General features: G+C 35.6%; 1 protein-coding gene across 1 annotated transcript; it reads left to right on the forward strand.

Annotated features, from left to right (window-relative positions):
- Window positions 1-1,876: 1,876 nt before the first annotated feature.
- On the forward strand, window positions 1,877-2,824 carry LOC309831326 (mitochondrial genome maintenance exonuclease 1-like; the record flags this gene model as incomplete). Its single annotated transcript, XM_082668442.1, has 1 exon — window positions 1,877-2,824. One exon carries the CDS (start codon window positions 1,877-1,879, stop codon window positions 2,822-2,824), a length of 948 nt encoding a protein of 315 aa, XP_082524568.1.
- Between the last annotated feature and the right edge of the window lie 15,740 nt (window positions 2,825-18,564).

Consider the following 18,564-nt stretch of genomic DNA (forward strand, 5'->3'; position numbering starts at 1 on the left):
AGGAAAAAAAAAATCTTTATCTCTAAAGGAGGGATGCTGAGAGACTCAGAACTAACAGGACTTGCTAAGTTCCTCCAATTTACCACACTTAGCTCATCATACCCTTTTATCCTATTACATTTTTCCATGACTTCCCACACTTCATCAAATCTACTATAAAAATGCTCAAGCTTAACCACTTCTTCAGGTCTTCATTTTATAATGAAGTTTCCAGAGTCATATAAAACTTAAATAAATGTATATGTTTTCTCTTGCTAACACCTTTTGTCAGTCCAAATTACAGGGCCCCAGTGTGAGAACCTAAGATGCGTACAGGAAGAGAATTTTCCTCCCCTAAACTAGTCAGCTGCTTACATTACCAGAAGAGCATTGGAGGGTTTGAACAATTTTCTCCTGCCCCATTACATATTTCTTCTTTCTGCCTGAAATTTCCCATGCAGTGCTTTGTGCCTTTCTTGGTTCTGGGTTCCTTTACTCTCTTTTGAAAATATCATTATGATAGGAATAGAGTAGTATAATTAAATAGTCAGTTTAAAAATCCCACTAGGAAATTAAGGACAGAAAGGGAATTTTAAGGGAGTTTGGGAAACTGTTGTAAGCTAATGATCACTCAAGAAAAGAATCCAGTAACCTAGCAACAATCTGCACTTCCTTGAAGGAAGACCAGGTGTATCAAGTGTCAGACACACTCAAGCCAGAAGTCCTGCTAATCAAAACACAAGACAATAAATATGGGGCCTGAATCTTGTTATATGAAGTCAGAGAGTTAATAGTCCCTGAAGAGTAGCATTTCTGCATGTAGCCAAGACAGAAATATAGGTGAAAGGGGAAAAAAAAAAGAAAACTAGTTGAAAGGGGACAACATACGGAAACCTAAGATGAATTACCATATTTTAGTATATGTTACTACCCTCTTGTTAATATACATATGATTTAAATAGTGCCATGAGAGTCACAGTTAAACCATAAAAGGCCAAGGGATGAACTAATAATGTAAGCCTTGACGTCTGCCCAAGAATGAGGAAGAAGATGGTCTTCTCCCCTCCCCACTTTTTCTTTGATTATAAAAGTTTAGTACTCTTTGTTCTTGGGGCTGCTGTGCTCCCTTGCCAGTCTGCTTGTATCGCTCACAAGTATCCTATGCTAATAAATTCACTCTTTGCCCCACAGTGAATTCTTTCTGCAAAGAATGAGACAAAAGAACCTGAGCTTCACTAAGTCCTGAAAAAAACAAGTGAGCAGTTTTAATCAAGACAGTGTGTTTGAGGCCCCTCCTAGTCAGGAATCATACGTTCAAGTCCCAATCTGAGTTTTAGCTGGGTTTGAGTCCCATGCAAGAAGGAGTGCAGTTTCAATTATCTTCTATCAGGTTTTACAGTCCTTCATGATACAATAGATGCTTCAGCCAGGCAGAAAAAGCTCTGAAAAGGAGGATGGACTATACTCTAAATAAAAGTCACACTTTTTCCTTGGCCTTACCTAGATGATTTCTAAATAATTATTATAACCTTTATAATACTATACTCCTTCAGGGCATTTTTTGGTTTATACATAATTTTAAACTATATGCTTTTTATCCACAACAGTGTAAAATGACATAAAATTAAATTTAAAAGCTAATAGACTGGGTTTCAGAAGCAAATTTTATTGTAATCCCGTTAGGCTGGAATGATGGAGCAAACCCAGATAGATGAAATATTAAAAAATTAATGCAAGGGCCTAAGTCAAGAGCAAAGCGCGGGACCGACGAAAGCACCAGCCCACGGTATCGTCATGCCCTGGAGACGACAGAGCGTGCCGGCTTCCGAGGAAAGCAAAAATTAAAAAGACCCTTGACGTTAGGAGTAGACTAGAGGGATGTGAAAAAAATCTAAAGATGAAGGTATTTCAGACCATCTGCAGGCAGCTTATAAGTTCAAAGGGGTTTTCTGTAGAACCAGCCCCCAGTGTGGTCTTCTCCACTTCCTCTTATATGTGTGGCAGGAAGAAAAAAGTGAACCGTTATGAAGAAGAGGACCCAAAAAAGTACTCTGATTTAGTAAGGTCTGTCTTGTCATTCAGAGGCCACGCTCAGACTCCACAGCCTTTGTTCGAGGAAGATGCTTTACTCTATGGACCTGTGAGGAAGTGTAAGGCCCCAAAGCAAGAAGAAGGGGCAGGAGGTCCACGAAACTGGGGTCCTCTCTTCAATCCGGAGAAAAGCGGAAAACCAAATGATCCTACAGTTCCTCTGAAAATCCCTTTGCAAAGGAATATGATACCAAGGGTGACCCGAGTCCTTCAGCAGACCATGAACTCAGAACAGATTTCCTGTTTGGAGAGGTGGAAACAGTGGATGATTCTGGAACTGGGAGAGGATGGTTTTGCAGAATATACTTCAAACATGTTTTTACAAGGGAAATGGTTTCATGAAGCCTTGGAAAGCATACTTTCACCCCAGGGGAACTTAAGAGAGAGAGATGAAAATCTCCTCAAATCTGGCTACATCCAAAAGGTCCAGCATGTTCTGAGAGATGTCAGTGGAGTGTGGGCTCTGGAAAATGCTGTTAGACGTGAGACCCTAAAGTATGTAGGTCTGCTGCACTGTGTGGCTGATTATCAGGGAAAGCTGTGTGTGACTGATCGGAAGACATCTGAGAAACCAAAGCCTTTCATCCGAAATACATTTGACAACCTGCTGCAAGTCGTGGTGTATGTCAGTGCCATAAACCATAAGGCCAACTACAGCTTTCAGGTTCAGTGTGGCTTGATCGTGGTGGCCTACAAAGATGGGTCCCCCGCCCACCCACATTTCATGGATGCAGAGCTCTGCTCCCAGTACTAGGCAAAGTGACTTCGACTAGAAGAATATACAAAGAAGGAAAAGAACCTGAATATTCAGAAACTAGATTAGGGGCAGGAAGCTGTGTGGGAACGCTCAGGACTTTCTCACAGTTTGGGAAGATGTATTGCTGTTTCCTGTGATCTAGAATGAGGTGCCACAGGGTCTGAGAGCTGCAGTAACACAAGCTGAACTAGTAAGTTGTTGAAATTTATTGCAACCAAAAAGGCAAAGCCGGAAAAGTTAAATTAAAAAGATGGACTTCGGCACATAAAAGACCAGCTCTGCTACCTCTGACTAGCATTTATCCAAAAAAAGGGTAAGCAGCATTGGCACAGTGTTGGTGCCTCTTGGACCCCTGTAGACCTTTCTGTTTTCTGGGCAGGATGCCCAGTCTTTGAACTGAGAGATTCAGGGTGGTGAGGCCTAGTGCTCAGAGCATTTCCCCCGGGGCACGCCAGCAGGGAGAGCTGTGCACCCACAGTGTGTATGTGCAGTGAGAATTTGTATCAGCTAACAACTGCTGCCAGTGCGGGCTCCTAAAACTTGTCTTATGTATGGGGTTCCCTGTATTTCATTTGGGGGGGAAAAGCTCCCATTTGACATTTTTGAAAAATAAATGTGATTTCTTAGCCTCAAGTAAACATTGCTCTCTGGAAAGATGGAGTATACTCACTATATCGTGGTCTATGCCCCTTGGCATCCCACCAAATAACACTCAGGAGCAGCCAGGCTCCAGTCTGAGAATCGTAATTGTAGGTATTTTGGTAGCTATCTTCTGGTTTGAGTCAAGGAATTGTGTACGTGGAGAAAATGTATTTATTGTTTGTTGAATTTTCCAGCTATGGGGAAAAATAATAACATGTAATTTTTTCTATGTTTGATAAGTAATAAAATTGATTAGTTGTCACTGGGTTCAGGAAACTTAAATAAATGTCCACTACAGCCTTGGGGGAAGGCTCCCTGTTTTATGGAGTAGGTTAGCATTTAAATTACAGTTGCTGTCTTAAAATACTAGTGTGCTACAAACACCTTTTTCCTTCATTAGCCATTAATTATAAGAAATTAAATACAAGATGTGAGTAAAGTAAAAATAATAATAATAATGCAACAATGTTATATTTTAGTTTGAATAATAAATTTTACAATTAAAAAAGTATTAAATGAGTTGGACCTGCTATGACATCTGTTCAATGAAAAAATACATGGGGGTTAGAATTAGTCAACAAAATTATCTGACACAAAATAAATTTGAAGGAGATGCACAGTTTAGGGGAGATTTTATTATTAAATTTCAACATATCACAGGTTGGTTCTTTATGTTGGACTTGTTATGGTGACATGAACATTTGTTCTTTTTCCACTTGCTCGATCCACTACCTGGGCTGGATTTCATCCAACCTCTAAGACAAACATGTTTTCACCCCAGTACAGCCCTGAGATGAGGTCTGCCTACAGCTGGACTTCTTATACTGGTTTCCAAACAGCTGATAGCTCAGGGCCTTGTCTACTTGGGGACTGGAAGAACTTTGCTAGCGGATGACACAGGTGGTTGCTCCTTTGTTCTATTAACATTTACAGAATTGAATTGTTTTTATTCTGTCTAGAGCAGTGGTTCTCAAAGTATGGTCATGTAACCCCTAGCAGTCTGAGAGACTCTTTCACAGGATTAATGAGATTCTCTCTTTTTCCAACTTCCTATCTGTATTAAAATGGATATTTTTTTTTCATATACTCAACCAAAATATACTGAAGCATGTTGAATACAGAAGTAAATAGGTGACTGCAAACATCTTTTAAGCTAGGTATCTTTGGAAATTTAAAAATAAGTAAAATAATGTCATTCTTCTCAATTTATCTTGAGACATAAATTTTTTAAAGTTACTTGTTATGATATATTTTAAATTTTTATTATACCTTTTTAATAAATTAGTTCAGTTTTATAAAATGTAGTTTTAATTTATAATATGGTACATATCAATAGAAATTATCCATATAATCAAAAGCTATTTGGGGTCTTTAGTAATTTTCAAGTGAAGGGAATGAAACTAAGACCAAAAAGTTTGAGTTCTATTGATCTAGGGAAAAATCTTAGCTTGATAATATAAAAGCAGGTGGAAAAATTATGATTATTCATATTCAATTAATATTTATATTCAATTAATAACATTTCTAAAGCCTATAGTTAAAGACTAAACAACATGGAAACTCACTTGGTCAATATAATTATATATGACTCCAGATCTCATTTTTTAATTTTTGTTTTCTGTCTTCTCTTCTCTATGTTTCCATGTCATATATTCATGGCTAATGTGCTTATATATTTTCCTTTTTATCTTTCCCTTTTCCTCTCTCTGTTCCCAACTGTTTCTCCTTTCTCTCTCTCTATCTTCCCTCCCAGAACTTGCTGCCATCTTTTCCTATTTTACACTACTGTAAATACTACTGTGTTTAGTATACTATGTACTACTGTACATAGTATCAAATCACAGAATTAAAAATATATGCTTTTCTTAGTAAATAAAATTTTAATATATTTATATCAAATGTCTCCTTTTACTCTCCCCTCAAGGTAGCTAAAATTAAAAGTTTGGTGACATTTCTAAAAACCAAAAAGAACCAAAAATAAATTTTTAATTCATACTTTAATGTAGTATTTGAAATTTTCTCTAGAAATATTTTAACATTCTTAGAAAAGCATAAAAGGAAAATAAAGTAAAAAGCAAAGAAAATTATTTTATTTATGGGAAATGAAGTCTTCAAATGAGAAGAATAAGTGAAATGTGAAGAAGAAGGAAGAAATTGTGACAAAATCTGAAGCCAGGGGCTTATTAATATCAATATTTGTTTTTAAACTGTTATTTGAAATTATTTATATGATTTTTTCCAGAGAGTAAGAACATGCCAGGGAGAAACTCTGCAATGGGTAGAAAATTTGGCACAATGTAATGACACATGTCAAATTTGAAGTTTGTTTTTGCTTTGTGTTGAAATTATACTCTGTTGTGCCTTCTCTTTACTAAAATTATATTACACACAAAACGTTGGGGGTTCTACTGTTTAGACCCGTCATGGAGTGGAAGCTGGATGTTTAAAGACAATGGCAGCCTTAGGAACCGAGAGCAAACTCAAAGCACCTGACACCAATGAAGCAGCTGGAGATATAGATTGACTGAGGGAAATTTAAGTCACATTTGGAATCTTCAAAGGATAGAGGAAGGTATACTGACCTTCATATGATGTGTTGTGCTGGGGCTTGAATTTAAATCATGAAATTTATCTCTCATTAAATTGAGAGATTTTCTAACTTCTAATCCAGTTATTTTAATTATTTTTGTATTATATTTGTTAGTGTTATCTTCTACCAGAAGTAAATTTAGATTCTATACTGAATCAGTGGCAAGAAACTTATTTCTCTCTTGCATTCATATTAATATTGTCCATTATCAAACATGATACTAAGTGTATTCAGTAAAGACTGGTGACTGATTTGCCACTGATAGAAAGAAATACATCATTTTTTTAAAGCAAAAATTCAAAGAGATGGCTATTTAACTTGTAAGATTACAGTCTGTTGCCATCCTGGTGAAATAGTTAAGGAAAAAAGTACAATGAATTAAAACATTTTCTGGTTTGAATCTTGACTCTGTAACATGTTTGTTACTTTGAGAGAGTTACTAAATAATTTAAATAATTTGTTTTGTTTCTCAGTTGCCCCATCTGTAAAGTAGATTAATAATAATGCCTACTATTGAATTGTTATGAAAAGTAAGTGAAAAAAAATATAAAAAACTTAAACTAGTGATTGGTCAATTCTAAGGTCTCAGTGAACGTTATCAAGACCTAAAAATTATTTTATTTAGAATGATTTATATGATTTCTCTTTTCCAATGTTGCATCAGGGTCAAATTGGCTAGAATATAATTTTTTTACAAACCGCAACACACCTATGTTCATATGATGTTATCCCATCTGTTTGAAATATAACATTTCAATCAAATGGTGTTTTGCTTTCATGAATACACCTGGATTGATAGCTCTTGTATTATCCTGGGAATGCCAGTTGTTTTTGTTTCTATCTTTTTGTCTTTGAATTAATGAGTCAGTAGAGAAGAGAATATAATTAATGTACTGGTTTCAAAGATTGTTTAAAACACATGGTACACTGAAATTTAAAAAAAAAATTGTTTGAGCCTAGAATATATACCATGATTACTTCATTAGGGTTGTTTTCTGTTGTTTGATCTTCTTAATATACAAACTGTAGCACTACTAGTACAGCACTCCAACTCTCTAGAGAAAAACCTAAGTGAATTACATAAAAATAACAGGTAAACCAGCATTGACATACATGGTGTTAGTGAATACTGGTGTGAGAACTCTCAAAGACAGCCTGTACTTATCTTTCATAAACAATGATACAGTTGGAGCTACTTGGAATTTGTCTAGGGTTTAATAGAAAGATCACTGAGCAATGGTGTGAGCTGAGTTCTCAAAATGGCTAACGCTAAGTTAATTCAAACTAATCTTAATAACAGCTCTAGTTTAATTTCCTTAAGTCTAAACCACAAGGGCTATATCAGATATATTATTAATTTTTATTCTACTGTATTTTATTCAATAAATAATTGTATGACTGTTAGGTACCCTGTTAAGTTTTGGGACACAGAGTTGAAATAGGTAAACCCTGTCTTGAAGGAACTCACAGTAGAGTGAAGGACACTAAAGGTTATGATATTTAATCCCAGGTTCTTATTTAGGCAAAGAAGAGAAGAATGTAATCTAATCTTGGAGATGAGTAATTATTTCTCTGAGACAATGGGGACAACTCTGAATCTCAAATAGTGAATATAGTAAATGTGTGTTAAAAATGTGCATGGAGTAGGAATTAGTGGAGACTTCCAAGCAAAGGAAACAGTATATTCAGGAGTACCAAAGGCTAAGGAAACGTGATAACTTCAGGAATTGCTGGTAATTCAGTATAATGGAGCCTTGGGTGTGGAAGGACCAGATGGAAGATGGAGAGGGAAGCCAAGTTCATATTGCCAAGGCCCCATTACGATAATCATTTAAAATTTTATCCTGAAAGCAATGGGTAATCGTGAAATAATTTTTAAGAGGAAATGACATATTCAGAATTGCATTTTGAAAACAAAACCCATTGGCAGAAATGAAACAATAGGTATGAAGTGGCATTACTGGGTGAAGGGATACCTGTTAGGAAACTGCTATGGGAAAGCTAGGTAAGAAATAATGAAGGCTTGACATATGACTCCAGCAGCAGTAGTGGGAATGGAGGAATGGATTTGATAAATATTATAGGAAAAAAATTTGTAGAAATTAGAGACTGATTAAATGTATGAGATCTGGAAGAGAGTTATTTTTCTGGGTGGATGGGGTGGTGCTCTTTGCTGAGAGAACACAGGAATGGGAACAGGTTGGAAAAGCTGATAAATTTCCATATAGGATAGATTCAGTTTAAGTTTCCTGTGGGTTTTTAATGGGAGACAGCCATCAAAAAATTGGACATATGGGTCTAGAAATCAGGAGATGATCCCTCAATTATCTTTTCAAATAATTTTATAACTCAATTTAACCAAAAATTACTTAACTAAGAGAAACTTTTTTAGTGCTATCTATATTCTAGCCATTAGTCTAAATCTGAATAGTTGAAAAAATGAATATTATTTAAGTATTTGCATTGCCCTTGCTTTGAAGTAGCTCACTAACTCAGAAGGGATATGTCTTGTTATCTAATAATTAACCCACAAAATATAGAAAATAGAATGCCAAAAGAAATATTCACCTTTTAATTCTTTAACCTATTTTAGAATACCCCTCAGTCACCTTTTTCCAGATAAAATTTCTACTTTTTCAAGCTAGAGCTTCCTTTGAGCTTCTTCTGTTTTATACTCCCTGTCTTTTTGTGTGGCTTTTTGGATTATCACAAGACTGTTCATATGTTGACACAGAGACAGACAGAGTACCCAGGGCTCTACCAAAGTTTTACAAGCCAAGTATTGCCAGACAATAACATCCTGGACAATGACACTTCTCTTTTGAATTTATCTTAAGTTTTTTCTCTTGTTAGTTCCATTGTTTTTCTGTTCAACAATTGATAATAAATAACAATCAAGTCCCTTTCCCTTCTCACAATGTCAACTTTTAATTATTGCATTAACTTTTATTACATGTATAATTTTTAAGTTAAATAGTTCCGTTGGTATATGTGAAAAAGAATCATTACAAAAATACAGATGCTCTAAGAAATTTAATTAGGATTATGTAAATAATAAAGAACTATGTATAGGAATTATTTATTAATTGGACTTTCTTGTTTCTATTATAATATCTGTCGTGATTTATATAATGAAAAATCTGATTAAAACAGATGATATTTCTCAGCTCTAACTTCCTGAATCTTTAATGGAATTTATATAATCACCCATAGAAGACACTTTAATCTCCATTGCATATAGGATCAATTCCAAACTCCCTAGTTTGATGCTCAAAAATTCTTCCTAATCTGTTAGACTGAATTTGAAGATAAAATTGTGAACTCCAGCAGCTGATCCCCTTTCCAGCCTAAATCTTTGACTTGGCACCAGCCATGTCTATTTGTTTGTTTCCTTCTCTCTCTAAACTCACCAACCTTTAGTTCAGTTTTTCTTCTTTTCTGGGAACTTTCCTGATCCAATTTTCAGTGATCCTAATTATATTCAGCACTTATTCTCTGTCTCCCTTCTCACTTTCTTCATATGTGTATATCTGTGTTCCAAAGTCACCTATAAAAGAAACGTTGAGGGAAGTGACCAGGAGTGAGCAAGAGACAAAGAGTTGTATCTTGCCCTCTAATTCCAGTCACATTGCATATTTTCTTACATCTCAATTGTACTTTTAGATAGATTATATGCATATGATTAAATGAGAATCAGATTATATGCATATGATTAAATGAGACTCAGAGACGTTCAAATAACTTCTTAAAACTCACTCAGGTTTTAATGGGGAACTGGATTTGAATTCAGAGCTGCCTGTTTTCTTCTCTTGCTCATCTTACCCATGGCCAGAATGAGGTGGGCATGGGCTTTGAAATTGGGGTGTTAGAGTTTAAATTGCAATGCTGCTCCTTACTAGCTATGTGGACAAACTTATCAAACATTTTCTATATTCTCTACTAAGGATTTTATAAACCTTATTACAGGTAAGATTGTCAGCAAGAACACTAAGCCATGGTGGTAATATTATTGTCACTTTATAAATAAGGAAACTGAAGCACAGGGAGTTTGGGTAACCTACCTAAGTTCATAGAATTAGAGGCACAACTGAACTTCAATCCTGGGAAGTCTGAACATATATTCTAAATTAATATGCTAATCATTATGCTCCTATGGGAAACTACTATAACCCTTTTAAGCAGCAACAGTTTCCTCATGTATAAAATGGATATAAGATTATTTAGAAGATTAAATGAGATAATAGGAAAACACTAAGCACAATGACTTGCATAGTAGTAACTAGATAATAATGATGTTGTTATCTTAATTATTTTGTTTCAGAATTAAGCTGTACAGAGCCTCCTCAGGCCCTAGGCTGTTCAAAGTCCTCTGCTTCAGTGGGGGAGGGTACTTTTCCATTTGGGTTCAAGCAACCAAATAAAACTGAAGCTGAGATCAACACAGCACAAGCTTTATTCAATGGCTAAAGAATGGAGATGCAGAAACTAAGTTCACAGAACAAATTCTCACCCAGAAGATGAGAAGGATTTAATTTTAAAGAGTAAAGACAAAGGGAGGAAGAGTGAGGCTAATGATGGGGAGGCACATGCATTAGTCTATCTGGAAGGGACAGGGGTTTTTCAAGGGAGTGGGAAACCACCCCGTTTTGATTATTCTTTTGTCCTTAATGTCCTGTAATCGCCATTGGTAGGTGTGTTATTTATTATGCTAATATAGTAAAAGCAGTGTACAATGAGACTCAGGGCCTGTTGGAGGTCAGATTTGTTTGCCATCTTTGTCCGAGCTGGTCCCACTTGATTTTCATTTGTTTGTAGCTTCCTTTCTTGTCTCTATACCCTTCAAATTAAAGATTTATGTTAACTCCTGCTAAAGGTGGTGGTAGGTTGTTTTGAGCAAAGACCTGAAGCAGCTCTGGCAACAATTTGTGCTGTCTGGAGGGCTGGGGGCAGGAATTATATATTTTTATCTCATCAAAAATTAACTCTGCATATAGTTACTTGCTTCATAAAAACTTATTCATTTTATTATTTAATATATTAGTTCTTTTGAAAGATGGTGAAGTGAAAAAAGACAGTGCGTTGTTATATATTGACAGATACATCAATACAGTTTTAGATCCTTTTAGATTTAAACCATATTCAATAATGGAAGAATATTTTATGCCAACACTTAGAAAGAAGTTTTGTGGGAGAAATTTCATCATTGGACATTATATCAATTTAATAGAAAAAACCTTCAATATAATCTACCTCAGAATCCAAAACTTACTTTACCCATATTTTCCAATAATATTGCAATCCAAGTGTATTTTGGACTCTGCTCCATTATTTTCTATCATGACTCCCTTTAGGACACTCATATCTAAATGTGCCCACAGCATAGCACCTAGCATGCATTGGTATGGAGAACTCTCTGATGATTTGCAATCTGTACCAGGAGAGGAAAAGTTGTGGAGTCAGTTCTTTTTTGACAGTTAGTTTTATTTGTCCCCACCTCCAAATTCTAGCCAGTCTCCTCCTAAATTTGTGCCTGTGATTGCAAGAATGACAAGGCTAGAGTGTGCAGTTAGGTCAGTACTCAAATACCTCTCTGAAAAAAGTGGAAGAACTGAAAGTAGACAGGATAATGACATCACCCAATGGATAACAGAATTCCAGGATGAGATCCAAAGGTGTCCCTCTGAGGCAATTTATAAATTGTTACAAATAAGATTAAGAAGATTACTATATCCCAGAAAGAGGATTAATCTATAACTCCTAGAAACTAAATTGAATTATGTCAAATAAACATGTTAAAAATAAAAAGGATATAATAAAGAAAGGTGGGGCTTCCCTGGTGGCGCAGTGGTTGAGAGACCGCCTGCCGATGCAGGGGACACGGGTTCGTGCCCTGGTCCGGGAAGATCCCCATACCGCGGAGCGGCTAGGCCCGTGAGCCATGGCCACTGAACATGCGCGTCCGGACCCTCTGCTCTGCAATGGGAGAGGCCACAACAGTGAGAGGCCCGTGTACCGCAAAAAAAAAAAGAAAAAAGAAATGTGGTCTATATGGAATCAAGATAATTAATTGAGGAGCAATTACATGACAGGGATAAGTCAGGAATGACTAAGGAGATATAAATGTTATCTGGAAATTGAGTATTTTAATCATCAGAAAGAAAAACACAATACTCTGAGTAAAATTTTCCACAACCCTCTCCAATTCCTTATATTCTGTTTCATGTCCTGCTTTTCTATTTTTATTTTCCTATTTACCAGTGTTTGCTTGTATCTTGATAATAGAAAAGTTTCTTTTGCTTATTCTGCTTGCTTGTATCTTGATAATAGAAACGTTTCTTGGAATAGCAGAAAAGAAGTTTCTGGTCATTTGAAAAAGAATAACTTTCACTGTAAATTAGCATTTCTGGTTTTTATATTTTTATTTTATTTATTTTTTATTGAAGTACAGTTGATGCAAAATATTGTTTTAGTTTCAGGTGTGCAGCAAAGTGAGTCAGTTATACATATTCATTTATTGGTTATTTTTTTAGATTCTTTGCCCATATAGGTAAATAGAGAGTATTGAGTAGAGTTCACTGTGCTGTTAGTTATCTATTTTAAATATAGTTCTGTGCAGCTGTCAATCACAATCTCCCAATTTATCCCTCCCCTCTTCCCCCCAGTAACCATATATTTGTTTTCTACATCTGTGATTCCATTTGTTTTGTAAATAAGTTTATTTGTACCATTTTTTTAGATTCCACATATAAGTGATATCATACTATATTTGTCTTTCTCTGTCTAACTTAACTTCACTCAGGATGACTATCTCTAGGTCCATCCGTGTTGCTGCATGTGGCATTGTTTTGTTCTTTTTATGGCTGAGTAATGTTCCACGGTACATGTGTACCACAACTTCTTTATCCATTTCTCTGTTGATGGACATTTAGGTTGCTTCTATGTCCAGGCTATTGTAAATAGTGTGGCAATGAACATTGGGGTGCATGTATCTTTTTGAATTATGGTTTTCTCCTGATATACACCCAGGAGTGGGATTTTTGGGTCATATGGGAGCTTTATTTTTAGCTTTTTAAGGAAACTCCATACTCTCCTCTATAGTGGCTGTAACAATTTACATTCTCAACAACAGTGCAGGAGGGTTCCCTTTTCTTCACACCTTGTCTAGCATTTATTGTTTGTAGATTTTTTGATGATGGCCATTCTTCCTGGTGTCAGGTGATAACTTGCTATAGATTTGCTTTGCATTTCTCTAATAATTGGTGATGTTGAGCAGCTTTTCATGTGTCTCTTGGCCATCTGTATGTCTTCTTTGGAAAAATATCTGTTTAGATCTTCTGCCCATTTTTTTATTGGGCTGTTTGGTTTTTTTGATATGGAGCTGCATGTGCTGTTTGTATATTTTGGAAATTAATTCCTTGTCAGTTGCTTCATTTGCAAATATTTTCTCCCATTTTGAGGGCTGCCTTTTCATTTTGCTTATGGTTTCCTTTGCTGTGCAGAAGCTTTTAAGTTTAATGAGGTCCCACTTATTTATTTTTGTTTTTATTTTTACCACTCTAGGTGGTTGAACAAAAAAGATATTGTTGCATTTATGTCAGAGAGTGTCTGCCTTTGTTTACCTATAAGAGATTTATAGTATCTGGCCTTACATTTAGGTCTTTAATCCATTTTGAGTTTATTCTTGTGTATGGTGTTGGGTAGTGTTCTAATCTCATTCTCTTACATGTAGCTGTCCATTTTCCCAACACCACTTATTGAAGAGACTGTCATTTCTCCATTGTATATTTTTGACACCTTTGTCATAGATTAGGTGACCATAGGTACATGGGTTTATCTCTGGACTTTCTATTCTGTTTCATTGATGTATATTTCTGTTTTTGTGCCAGCACTATACTGTTTTGTTGAGAGTAGTTTTGTAGTATAGTCTGAAGTTAGGGAGCCTGATTCCTCCAGCTCTTTTTCTTTCTCAAGATTGCTTTGGCTATTCCAGGTCTTTTGTGTCTTCATACAAATTGTAAAATTTTTGTTCTAGTTCTGGGAAAAATGCCATTGGTAATTTGATAGGGATTGCATTGAATTTGTAGATTGCTTTGGGTGGTATTTTGACAGTACTGATTCTTCCAATCCAATAACATGGTATATCTCTCCAACTGCTTGTTTCATCTTTGATTTCTTTCATCAGTATCTTACAGTTTTCTGAGTACAGGATTTTGCTTCCTTAGATTCATTCTTAGATTTTTTTTTTTTTTTGGTGTGATGCTAAATGGGTTCTTTCCTTAATTTCTTTTCTGATCTTTCTTTGTTAATGTATAGGAATGCAAGACATTTCTACATATTAATATTGTATCCTGCAACTTTACCAAATTCATTGATGAGCTCTAGTAGTTTTCTGGTAGCATCTTTAGAACTTTGTATGTATAGTATCATGTCATCTGCAAAGAGTGACACTTTTACTTCTACTTTCCAATCTGGATTCCTTTTCTTTTTTTTTCTCTGACTGTCATGGTTAGGACTTCCTAAACTATGCTGAATAAAAGTGGTGAGAATGGACATCCTTGTCTTGTTCTTGATCTTAAAGGAAGAGCTTTCAGGTTTTACTTTTGAGTACGATGTTAGCCACAGGTTTTTCATATATGGCCTTTATTATGTTGAGGTATACTCCTTCTAAGCCCACTTTCTGGAGAGCTTTTTATCATAAGTGGTGTTGAATTTTGTCAAAAGGTTTTTCTGCATCTGTTGCAATGATCATATGGTTTTTATTCTTCAGTTTGTTAATGTGGCAAATCACATTGATTGATTTGCATATATTGAAGAATCCTTTTATCCCTGGGATAAATCCCACTTGATCATGGTGCATGATACTTTCAATGTATTGTCGGATTTGGTTTTCTAGTATTTTGATGAGAATATTTGCTTCTATGTTCATCAGTGATATTGGCCTGTAATTTTATTTTTTGTTGTCTTTGGTTTTGGTATCAGGATGATGGTAGCCTCATTGAATGAGCTTGGGAGTGTTCTTCCTCTGCAATATTTTGGAAGAGTTTCAGAAGGATTGGTGTTTCCTCTTCTCTAAACGTTTGATAGAATTCACCTGTGAAGCCATCTGGTTCTGAACTTTTGTTTGTTGTGAGTTTTTTATATCACAGTTTCAATTTCATTACTTGTGATTGGTCTTTTTATATTTTCTGTTTCTTTCTGGTTCAGTCTTGGAAGGTTGTACCTTTATAAGAATTTGTCCGTTTCTTCTAGGTTGTCCATTTTATTGTCATATATTTGCTTATAGTAGTCTCTTCCGTTTCTTTGTATTTTTGTGATGTCCATTGTAATTTCTCCTCTTTCATTTCTAATTTTATTGATTTGAGTCCTCTCGCTTTTTCTCCTGATGAGTCTGGTTAAATGTTTATCAATTTTGTTTACTTTTACAAGAACCACCTTTTAGTTTCATTGATCTTTGCTATTGTTTTCTTTGCCTGTATTTCATTTATTTCTGCTCTGGTCTTTACAATTTCTTTCCTTATACTATCTGTAGATTTTGTTCTTTCTCTAGTTGTTTTAGGTGTAAGGCTATGTTGTTTATTTGAGGTTTTTCTTGTTTCTTGAGGTAAGATTGTATTGCCATAAACTTCCCTCTTAGAACTACTCTTGCTATGTCCCATAGGTTTTGGATCTTTGTGTTTTCATTGGCATTTGCCTCCATGTAATTTTTTATTTTATCTCTGATTTCTTCAGTGATCCATATTGTTAGTAACATATTGTTTAGTCTCTATGTGTTTGTGTTTTTCACAGTTTCTTTTCCTATAATTGATTTCTAATCTCATAGTGCTGTGGTCAGAAAAGATGCTTGATAAAATTTCAATTTTTTTTTTTTTGCATTTACCAAGGCATATTTTGTGGCCCAAGATATGATCTATCCTGGACAATGTTCCATGTGAACTTGAGAAGAAAGTGTATTCTGCTGCTTTTGGATGGAAAGTCCTATAAATATCAATTAAATCTATCTGGTCTAATTCATAATTTAAAGCTTGTGTTTCCTTACTGATTTTCTGTCTGGATGATCTGTCCATTGTTGTAAGTGGGGTGTTAAAATCTCCCACTATTATTTTGTTATTTTTGATTTCCCCTTTTATGGCTGTTAGCATTTGCCTTATGTATTGAGGTGCTCCTATGTTAGGTGAAGATATATTTACAATTGTTATATCTTCTTCTTGGATTGATCCCTTGATCATTAGGTAGTGTCCTTCCTTTTCTCTTGTAATAGTCTTTATTTTAAAGTCTGTACTGTCTGATGTGAGTATTGTTACTCCAGCTTTTATTTGATTTCCATTTGCATGGAATATTTTTCTTCATTCACTCACTTTCAGTCTGTATGATTTCCTAGGTCTGAAGTTGGTCTTGTTTTTATATCCATTCAGCCAATCTGTGCCTTTTGCTTGGAACATTTAATCCATTTACATTTAAGGTAATTTTCAATATGTATGTTCCTATTGCCATTATCTTAATTGTTTTGGGTTTGTTTTTGTAGGTCTTTTTCTTTCCTTCCTCTTTTGTTCTGTTCTCTTGTGTTTTAATGACCATCTTTAGTGTTGTGTTTAGTTGTTTTGTGTGTGAGTGTGTTTGTGTGTATCTATTGTAGCTTTATGGTTTGTATTTCCCATGAAGTTTTTTTTTTTTTTTTTTTTTTTTTTTGTGGTACGCGGGCCTCTCACTGTTGTGGCCTCTCCCATTGCAGAGCAGAGGGTCCGGACGTGCAGGTTCAGTGGCCATGGCTCACGGGCCTAGCCACTCCGCGGTATGTGGCATCTTCCCGGACCAGGGCATGAACCCGTGTCCCCTGCATCGGCAGGCAGACTCTCAACAACTGCACCACCAGGGAAGCCTTCCCATGAAGTTTTGATATAGCACTCTGTATATATACAAGGTGGCTTTAAGCTGCTTGTCTTTTAAGTTCCACTTTCTGCATTTGTACTCTCCTCTTCTCACAGTTGCTGGGTTTGCTTTCATATTTGTGTGTGGGTGATTTCTTACTTTTACTGTATATTTGCCTTTACCTGTGAACTTTTCCATTTGTACTTTTCTTTTTGCTAGTTGTGGCCTCTTTTTTCCCCCCACATAGAGAAGCTTCTTTAGCATTTGATTCAAAGCCAGTTTGGTGATGCTGAATTCTCTTAGCTTTTGCTTGTCTGTAAAGCTTTTGATTTCTCCATCAAATCTGAATGAAAGCTTTGCTGAGAACACTATTCTTGGTTGTACGTTCTTCCCTTTCACCAGTGTAAGTATATTGTGCCACTCCCTTCTGGCCTGTAGAGTTTCTGCTGAGAAATCAGCTGATAACATTACAGGCATTCCCTTGTGTGTTATTTTTTGCTTTTCCTGCTAGTGTTTAAATTATTATTTTCTTTACAAATAAAAAGTTGATCAGGGTAAATTATTCTCAGGACTTATTATTCCCATGGTGCATTCATAAAAGTTCACTTCTGAACCTGAAAAGAAAAGAAGATCTTGAGTCTGTTGAGATTCCCCCATGGTTCATATTTGTGGTTTAAGCCTGCTGACATTTGTCATTTACCCTTAGGCTGTCAAATCTAGCTTTGCATTGGATTCACCTTGGTTGTCGTTACAAGCATCAGTTCATACATACCCCTCAAAATATGTGGAATCAGCCAGGGACTGATATATCATTATTTTAAAGAGTTCTTCAGCTGATTCTGATGGTACTTTTGCTATGCCTTCTGAAATACAATAATGTCATGTTCAAGAGAGAAATGCAGCCTGATAAATTGTTTCTTAATTGTGTATGTGAATAACCACCTCAAAAAAATAGAAAAAAAATTAGCCATTTTCTTCTTATGAAGAAAAGCTCTGCACTCAGTATAATTCCTTCTGTTCTACAGCAGAGTCCCATCCAAGACCATGTTCTCCAAGAGTATTTGATGAATACCTGGTGAGGAAAAAAATGATGAAATGGCAGTAGGACACCAAGATGGAAATTATGGTTGTGGGTTCTTAACAATTCAGTATTAGAGGACGAATTAGAAGCAGATGAGTTAGGTCTCTCAATGTCAAGTGTATCTACCTCTAAGTGAGAAGAGCTTGATTATCTTCAAGTTCTCCAGAAAATAATAAAAATGATTAAATAAAATAGATTAATTTTTATCAACAACTGAAAGAATGCAGACTACACATTTTTTGTAGTTTCTTTTGTAACTACTTAAAGACAAAGACAAAATGTTTCTTTGTTGTGTTTGTAGAAAGGATGTAATTTAAAATGTAGCACAAAGTCCACAGGTTTCACACTGAATAATTGACATTCCCTAATACCAGGGGCAGTACTGCAGAACTGACTATAAGGTTTCTGCACATGTTTGGCCTAGGAGGAAAAAATTTGGATTCTAAGGAACATAAAAGTACACAGGCAAACTGGATTTACTAAGCAAGAATCTGAGTGCAGAGAAGTAAGATAAATGAACCAAGGGCAGGCAGATACTGTAGGGGTTGGCAAACAGGT

This window comes from Grampus griseus, assembly GCF_964374135.1.
Source record: "Grampus griseus genome assembly, chromosome: 12".
Classification (NCBI taxonomy): domain Eukaryota; kingdom Metazoa; phylum Chordata; class Mammalia; order Artiodactyla; family Delphinidae; genus Grampus; species Grampus griseus.